The sequence below is a fragment of the Echinops telfairi genome, unplaced genomic scaffold (genome assembly GCF_000313985.2).
Source record: "Echinops telfairi isolate 266 unplaced genomic scaffold, ASM31398v2 ScPeMD7_15;HRSCAF=58, whole genome shotgun sequence".
NCBI lineage: Eukaryota > Metazoa > Chordata > Mammalia > Afrosoricida > Tenrecidae > Echinops > Echinops telfairi.
In genome coordinates, this window is record NW_022103912.1 from 9,407,847 (window position 1) to 9,417,409 (window position 9,563).

Genomic DNA, 9,563 nt, shown 5'->3' on the forward strand with positions numbered 1-9,563 from the left:
GAGGGCAGAGGGAGACGTCGGACAGTGTAACTTTTGACAAAACTATAATAATTTATGAATTATGAAGGGTTCATGAGGGAGGGGGGAATGGGGAGGGAGGGTGACAATGAGCAACTGATATTAAGGGCTCAAATAGAAGGCAAATGTTTTAGGAATGATGAGGGCAACAAATGTACATATGTGCTTGACACAATGGATGTGTGTATGGACTGCGATAAGAATTGTACAAGCCCCCAATAAAATAATTAAAATTAAAAAAAATAATAAAATAAAAATAGAGGGAAAATCACAAAGGCCAGTGCATCAGCCCTCTCTGCCGATGCATGTGCCTGTTGCTGCCATAGGGCAGATTCTTTAGTGGTTCAAACGATGCCAATGGTTCGACCAGTTATGGTTTCAGCCCATGCTCTGAGAGCAGAGCAAATAAGAAAAAATTGGCGAGAGCATTAGACAAAGCAAACCTGCAACAAGCCAAGAATAAAGCAGAAAACACCGTACGGAAAACTATCTTAGGCTTTATGACTATGCGGAGACATTTGCCTCTGAGGATCACAATCAACTGCTGGTGACCCTGAGAGTGGGAGTTCCGGAACACATCACTGTGCTCGCTTAGAACTTGTACCCGGATCAAGGGGCGATTGTACAAAGAGAACAAAGGAATATGGTATGTTCAAAATCATAAAAGGTGTGTGTCAGGATTATATCTTCTCGCCATATTTGCTCAATCTGTATGTTAAGCAAATAATCAGAGAAACAGGTTTATATGAAGAAGAACCTGGCATCAGGATTGGAGGAAGGCATATTAACCTGAGATATGCAGATCGCACAACCTTGGTTTGTGAAAGCGAGGAGGAATTGAAGCACTTGTTGATCAAGATCAAGGATTTCAGCCTTCATTGTGGATTACAACTCAATGTATGAGAAGACCAAAATCCTCAAAACTGGACCAATAGGTCAATGGAGAAAAGGCTGAATTTGTCAGAGACTTTGCCTTACTTGGATCCACAATCAATGCTCATGGAAGCAGCAGTCCAGAGCTCAGAAGACATTGCATTAAGTAAATCTGCTACCTAAGACCTCTTCAGAGCACCAAAGAACAAGGATGTTACGTTGAGGATGCAGACGCGCCTGCCCCACGTTATGGTATCCTCCATTGCTTCAAGTGCTTGTGAAAGTTAGACCCTGTAGAAGAATCAATGCAGTTAAATTGTGGTGCTGGAGAAGAATACTGAAAGTACCATGGACTGCTAAAAGCACAAACCGATCTGTATTGGAAGAAGTAAGGCCAGGGTGCTCCTTAGAGTCTAAGGTGACCAGACGTCCCGCTTTTGGCGGGACAGTCCTGATTTTTAACAATTTTTCCTGCATCCCACGGGTTTCCAAAAAGTCCCGAATTTTGGAAAGAATGCACGACAAGTTAGGGTACAGTGAACCCTTGCCACTTCGCCCTTCGACTTCCGCAGCTTCACTTTATCGCAGTTTTTGCGTAACAGCACCCACTGCCTACACCTGCTCCTTCAGAGGAAAAAGAGGGCGACCCACCTGTAGAGTACATCCCTTAAGTCATTTCATAGGCTATTGATTACAGTATTTGTAAGATATATGTATAATAATACTGTATGTGAAATATGTAATACTGTAAACTAGATGCCATAAATAATATAATACATAATAAATGATAATTGTAACGTCCAAAATGTTTTACTGTATTTTCCCTTTTTCGTTTAATAAATTGGGTAATACGAGTGTAATGGTGACTAAAGGGTGTTTTTTCATGTCCTCTATGCTCTAACTACGAAAATATTTGATTTACAAATAAGGAATCCTACTTTGCGGAATTTCATTTATCACGGTAGGGTCTAGAACCGATGAACCGTGATAAATGAGGGTTCACTGTATACGGTTTTCGGCCACCATGTGGCTATTTCACCAGGATATGAGTTTTATCAATGGTGTCCCGCTTCACCAATGTTAAAATCTGGTCACCTTACGCGAGGCAAGGACGGCAAGACCTCATCTTACATACTTTGGACACAGCGTCAGGAGAGACCAGTCTCCGGAGAAGGACATCAAGTTTGGTAAAGTGGAGGGCCGGCAAAACAGAGGAAGACACTTGAAGAGACGGAGGACACTGCGGCTGCATCCATGGGCTCGGGCACAGGGACAGTTGTGAGGATGGCCAGGACCTTGCAGGGTTTCCTTCTGTTGGGCACAGGGGCGCTATGGGTCGGAGCCCACCCAGCGCCTCCCAACAACAAACCACAGTGGGATGTACAAAGTGGGGTGTTCGGAGGGAAACACCTGCGAGGAGAGAGATCCCGGAGGAAAACAAATCGCGCTGTGTCTTGACTACTGAGAGTGTGACATGAAGACATGCATTTTGGCATTACATACCCCTACCTCTTCCTTCCTTATCACAGCAAGCAACATTCCCACTAATAATAATGTTTCAGTCAACTCTTTCCCAACTTCATTCCGTGGTTTCCCCTTCTGTGTACTATAGGACTCCTTCTTTGTTACTTTTTGTAGTTTGGTCTTTGTTCATGTGAGTCTTACCTGTGCGTAGCTTCAAAATAGTCAGACTTTTAAGAGGCATTCAATTCTAATGGCACCCGTGGAGGAGGCAATGTGGGTGCAGAAGCAATAGGCCTCACCCAGGGAGGTCTTGATAACTTTGAACTTGAGAACCTTACTGTCAATAGCATTTCCGTAGCAAAGATTGTCTTGTACGGACACGTACCTGGAGGAGGACATCAGATGCTGGGTTGACTTGCTGCTGGAACAAGCTGCTTAATGTTCGATTCTGCTCTTCTAAATCAAACACTCTGGTTTTCAACTTTACACATTCCTCTCTCAGATCCTACGACAAACACATTACAGCAAAAGGTCAATAGCCGAAGACACCTTTGAATATCAGAACCATATTGTATACGCGGTTTCAGACACATTAGCTAAAAATGCTCTCTGTATTCCTCAAAACCCCCAGAAAGAAACCCCACAGAATGCTTTCTTTCACAGCCTACTGTCGGAGAGAATGAGGTGCAGGGAAAAGCAACTTCAAAACAAGACACAACAAACAAACCGAATACAATTAAAAAGCCCCAACCTCCTTGAAACCAGAAATGCATTCATCCAGCGTGCTATTTTTAAAGACGGAGAATCTTCGCGATATAAAGTCGATTTAACTTTCCATCTATATGTTTTGCCTCTTTGCTGTCTTCATAAAACCAATCATAAAGCACAAACCACAAGGACAATCATGTTTTTGCACTGAATCGAGGTTTGATGAACTAAAGAAATGATTGCTTTTGTTGGAGCCTTGCAATGTCATTTGTGGAAATGGGTGGAAAACTGCCGGTGCTGCGCCTAATAGAGTCGGTGATGCATTGAGTGGGAGCGAGCGAGCCACTCAGAAGTGCTAGCTTTTGAAAGGCCACTGGTCCCTTGTCCAAACGCCAAATGTGTCTATTTCCTTCGCTTTAGGTGGGTTTCGGTCTCAGGGCTCAGTAAGAAATACAATAACCCCACATTGGCATCCTTTTAGAATGGGTCTTTTGAATAATAGTTCAGGCACCCTGGATACCTTCCCCCGCTTTCCTGTAAAGACAGCTGGCACGTAAGGACTAAGATTCACCAGAATCCCGCCAAGGAACCGGTGTCCTCCCTGACTTATGACGAAAGGAATTTGTGCTGCTTAAATATCTACATCTCTTGGTGGGATTCAAGCCAGAAGGGCAGAATATATCTCCAATTCTAGGTTCTTCAAATTCCACTTTCCACATTTTAGCTTCATTATTTCCTGACAAAACAAAAACCAAAACTAAAGTCCTCTACTGTAGCTTCTCTCTCTTTCTCTCTCTCTCTCCTTTCTGCTTTTATCCACTGCTGTGATAGAGGACTGTTCTGTTTGTCATTTGTTCTCCTATTGCAACCGGGGAGACCCTGTAGGATGGAGCAGAACTGCGCTGTAAGGTTTCAGAGGCTGCCAAGCTTAGTGGGAGCAGACAGCCGCATGCATCTTTGGCTTGTGGAGTAGCTGGTGAGTTCAAACGGCAGAGCTCCGACTACCAGCCCGCCCTGTAATCCCCTGTGTCACCCCAGCGCCTTACACAGAGGACAAGGTGCCAGTCATTGCTCTCTGAAAGCCCTGTACAGCGCTGCCACCCACCTTCCTCAGGCCTGCCTCTCCTGTCTTAACCACTTCCCACGTCCAATTCTTTTGATTATCCAAATCCAGACTCCTCTCTTTTATCTAACATCTTTCAAGGACTCAGGACTCCAGTGAGCCCTCAATGTCTCTCTCTCTCTCTTTTTAATCATTTTATTGGGAGCTCGTACAAGTCTTATCACGCTCCATCCATCCATCCACTGTGTCAAGCACATTTGCACATTTGTTGTCCTCAAGGTCTCTTATATGGTTTTTCACAGATACCTCTTTATCTTTTCTCTTTCACAAGTACCTTACTATTCAGATGCCAAGGTCCTCATAAGGCAAGCCCAAGAAGATAGCGAAATAAACAACATACAGGAAAATTGCTCTTATCCTCTCGTCACTCCTTCATCTAGCATAGCACTAGACAGAGTAGGAGCAGATAAATACTTGCAATTACCGTATATAGCCATGCATAACCTGAGTTCTTCAGCACATTTTTAATGCAGTTTTTGTGGTAAAATTAGGTGCCTCGGCTGATATTCGGGTCGGCTTACACTCAAGTATTTACGGTATTTGGTTAAAGAGTGTTATGGTGATGAATTCTATTCTCTAGTGATTGCTAAGGGAGTCTAAGTTTCTCAACACACTCTTAGTTAGTAGATCTGTTATTCATGGCACAGGGCAGCTATACGCCCCGCTGCATGTTTTACAAGCACAAGAAAGGACAGCATGAGTTTGACCCCAGGTCCTGAATAATGGTCAGGGAGGAAGGTGGACTTTTCCCATATTCTTATAACAACCTAATTGGGCGTCCAGCGAGATCTAGCTCCAGGGACTTTACACGAACCTTCGTATCACAGCCACTCTTATTGTTGTAGGCAGGGGCCTTTGAATTGGTCCCGACTCATAGCAACCCAACGTACATTGGAACGAAATACTGACTGGCTCTGTGTCGTGCTCACAGAGCCAGTCACTATGCCAACACATCTCATTCAGAGGCTTTCTTTTTGATACTGACCCTTGACTTGACCTGGGACAGCGTCCTTCTACAGGGCCCAATCCTGTCTGATAAAATGAGGCACAGTCTTGGCATCCTCATTTCTAAAGGACATTCTGAATGCATTTCTTACAAAACACATTTCTTCTGGGAGTCCATGGCATATACAAAATTCTTTGAAATTGTCTTTTCACAGATTTGCAACTGATCTTGGATCCAAGTGCAACAAAATCCTCCTATAATACAATAGTTGAATGTCAATGAGCTCTTTTTTTGGGCACAGTGGCTTTGTGTATTCCTTCTATGTTCTTTTGGTGTTTTCAGAATTTTTCAATATTTTGCTTGTAGAATCCTTCCATAGTGCAATAGATTCCCCCCTGCCCCCAGCCTGGTTTTAGGCTTGATTTTTTCCTGCAGTTCTTTCAGTGTGAGAACTGCTGAGTGTGTTCCTCCTTTTGGTTGTCTGCCTCCAGGTCTTTGTACTTTTTTGGTCTTCTCTTGAATCCCTTTTAAATAGAGTGTTCAGCGCTGGACTGCATTTCTTCCATTCGCTTTAGTCAGGTTCAAGAGAACGTTGCAGAGTTTCTTCTGATGCTCATGTTTGTCTTTGTGTTTCATGTCTTTTTCATGTCTTTTTTCTTTCCTCATGTACGATGTACTTGATGTCATCCTACAACCCATCTGATCTTTGATTATCTGTGTTCAATGTATACATATTTTCTTTATCTACTCTCTAAATTCAGGCAGAATATACTGATGATCATATTGCAGCTCGAGGACTTGTTTGAATTTTCTTCAACTTAAACTTATTGCCTGTGTGCAGTTGATGGCCTGTTTTGTAGCCAGCCTCTCGTTTGTTCTGACTGACGATACTGAATTTCCCCATCATCTTTTTTCACATGCGTAGTCTAATGGATTCCTGTGCATTCCACCTGCTGGGGTCCATGTGTTTAATTGTCATTTGTGTTGTTGGGAAAAGTATTTGGAATGAATACATCATTGGTCTTACAAAATTCCAGAATCATTTCTGTAACTCGGGCTATATTTTCCGACTACCAATTCTTCTTCATTTCTACCATCTATGAGTTGGCATCAACTCATTGGCAGTGAGGTGAGTGGTTGAGTTTGAGCTCTCTGTCAGTTTGTGGCACTGTGGTGGCCTGAGTATGATTATGAGACTAGAAGCTATGCTACTGGGTTTTCAAAGGTCCAAAGAACCACCCATAGTGGACAGGTTTCAGTGGAGCACCCATGCTATCACAGAGACCAGTATAATAATGTAGCTCATCCCCCTCTTAGAGTTCAATGGATGAAACATATATCAAGGCCAGCTTCAACTGATGGGCTTAGTTCCCCAAACCAGAAATAGCAGGTTCATTTGAGGTTCAATGTCAGGTATCGAGGCAGAAGATAAAGGAGGCAGGAGGCGTTCAAGGCTGGGGTATGAGTTTGTCATGCACAAGAGCACACATACATTGGCAGTCATCACCCTGGGGGCCCCAGCCACTACTCACATTAATAGATGACTCTGGCTTCCTCTATTTAGAATTCAACCCAGGTCTGTGCCTCACTTATGCTACTTTTTTGTTCTTTGCATGTATTTAACACTCCCTACTCCCAGAAACTAATTGTTTGCATGACTGCTGATTAAGTAATTAACAAAACTAGACTGCTTGGTAAATAAATATTAATAGCATCTGTTGGGTAGGAGCAAGAGAATCATGACTATTTGCATTTTTGTTGTGGCAATAGAAACACACAAGGGTGTTTTTTTCCAGGGAACAGAAGGCCCTATAAGCCAGACAGCGACCAATTTTAGCAGCAGAACAGAGAATAACTGGAAAGAGTTCTTCAAATGGGTTAAAATGAAACAAAAAGAAATGGGAAGAAAAATCAATATACTCTACAGGGAGTTTTTATACCAGTGCCCACATTTCAATGGCCATCGCTGTTATTAAGGACATCGTGAAGGTTCATTAGTGGGAACACAATTTATCGATCACGAGGCTTCTCTCTCTTTTCATCACGGTGAGCTGATTTGGTTGGACCCTCGGCAGATGGGGAACAGGCAGGCACAAGACATGAGCCCCTCTCGCAGTCACTGGCAAATAGCAATGAGCTGGGCTGAAATTGTGCTGTTTTAATAATCTTCTCTTGGGTCAAGTGTGCATGGGGACGGATGCTAAGAAGTTACTGTCCAAATCAATTGCAGAAAAAAAAAAGCCTGTCTGTCCACATACAAACCTAACTGGCCTGGAAAAGGACCCCAGCCCCGCTCTTAATCTGACCGGTCCTGGGATGCCTAGGGAGAAGATGAAGATGGTTCTTGCTTCCTCTGAGAGCAAACTGCACCTGCACCGGGGGTTGGGAGGTGGGGTGGGGCAGGCACGCATAGCTGACCTCCTCTGGCTTCCCTATTGGCAACTAGTCTACCCACAGTACTGTCCTTCTGTGCTGGGTTCAATAATTCATTGCATAACCATACAGAACTGAGGTAATATTCACCATTAAGTTTTTTTTTTCTTGTTTTTGTTTTTGTTTTAAAGGGAAGTTACAGGTTCCTACAAGCCAGGGAAAAAGTAAGGACACAGCCATTGGTCTGTCCACAGCAACACCTCTCCCAGCCAGCAGCCAAACCTCTTCCCATCCTCAATCTCTCAGCCACAAGGCCGCTTGGCCTCTTCCTCCATGGACCAGGAGGCCAGCCTGCTGGCGTGTCTCACAGTCTCAGCGTCTCAGCACGGCTCCTCTGTTCTGTCTCACGGGCTCCGTGCCTCTGCCTCTGGTATCGGTCTGGCTCTTTTTCTCTGACTCACTGTCTCCAAGCTGTGGTCTCTGGGGTCTCTTGTCTCAGCCTCCACCAGTTCAGTGAGAGATCTCAGACAGGATTCACTGGGGCCCTTTTCCCAATGGTCCTGGGATTTCCCCGTGTCTGTGCGTCTGAGGCGGCTCCTAGGAACCAAGGGAGGGCTTTGGTGGAGATGTGGTCTTTGTCCTTCAGTAGAGCACACCCCCCGCCCACAGAGAAAAGGGTGGTGGCTTGGTTCACACCTCTACTACAGTGGTAACTTCATGCCACCGAACCGTGTCCACTAGCAGAGCACAGAACCTCTTCCAAATGGAGATCAGAGCCACGGGCCTAGAGGTCAAGATCGGGGATATGACCAGAAGGGCCATATTCATTGGCCATAGCTCCTTCTATGTTTAAAGTCAGAGGCCACGAACATCAAGAATAGAGACACATTTGGTCTACCAAACGAACACCCAAACCAAATTCACTGCCACCGGGTCAGTGCTATAGCACGCACTCACTCACTCACCCACCGTATTTTACTCTAACATCCAGCTCTCAGGCCTTCGTTTCCTTGTTCCGAATGATAGTGACAGGCTGCTTGTAAGAAAAACAGCTCTGGCTGATTTTCTAACTGCAAAGGCCAGTATTCTTTCCGATGTGAAATTAAATGGAGCCATGTTCTTAACATTAGACTTCATCTTTTCTTTTTATACGTTGGTGGTCCTACCTCACAGGGTGGCAATGAGAACAAAATGAGACGGTGCATTCACTGAAAGTGCTGGGCCTGGCGTCCGACACTTCTGCAAGTGCACATTAAGTACAAACATCCCTCTTGGGGAACCAGAGCCGGCACATAGCATTTCTAGGGAGTGGGCTCAAATAATGTGATTGCCCCTCCTGTCTTCAAGGAAATATGTGGGAGCTTGGAATTTGTAAAGAAAAAGTTACAACATCCCTTTCTGCTTCCATTAGATCATACATCCATCTCATTACATCCTGTTGAAGGAAAATACAATACACATGTCAGTTATGCTAATGGATAGGCAGACACATCTGGTTGCCGATTTGCTGAAAAATCGTTTCGGGGAAAATGCTTTTCTTCCAAGTTTTGCGTCAGTGGCAAAAGCCATAGAAGAACCAGGAAGAATTACCTTTTCAGTGATAGTCACTGACTTAATGAACAGAAAATATATTTCAAGTAAAAATGTGATCTTAGCAGTCTATCAACTTCGCTTTGCACTTGGACCTCTGATTTGCAGGTATAAATAGAAGTGATTCGGGATTAATATTGTCACTTGCTTTCTTAAGGTAATCCGTTCGTGTTTTAGATAAATGGAATTACCTGACTATGGCTGCATATATATATATTTAACAATAACAAATAGATTTATGGAAATGATATTTTTCCTACTGGTATTATGAATAGAAGTACACTCTGTGTTATTCCAGGACACTTAATGCTATGCCATAAAACACATTTTGGGAAAGGCTGAATTCACATCAAATTTACCATTGTGTCATAACAAATGATATGTATTCTAAAACTGTATGGTCACGCCTATCAATTCACCAAGGAAGTCTTCCCTTCCCTTTAATCTTCTCCTCCCTCCCTCCCTCCC

At 43.8% G+C, this 9,563-nt stretch overlaps 1 protein-coding gene across 1 annotated transcript in view; it reads right to left on the reverse strand.

The window, feature by feature from the left end:
- NCKAP5 (NCK associated protein 5) overlaps positions 1-9,563 on the reverse strand; it is a 734,641-nt gene that overhangs the window by 231,955 nt on the left and 493,123 nt on the right. The window contains exon 9 of the mRNA XM_045287417.1: positions 2,741-2,860. Within this exon, the coding sequence (XP_045143352.1) occupies positions 2,741-2,860 (120 nt within the window). The remainder of the gene's footprint in view (positions 1-2,740; positions 2,861-9,563) is intronic.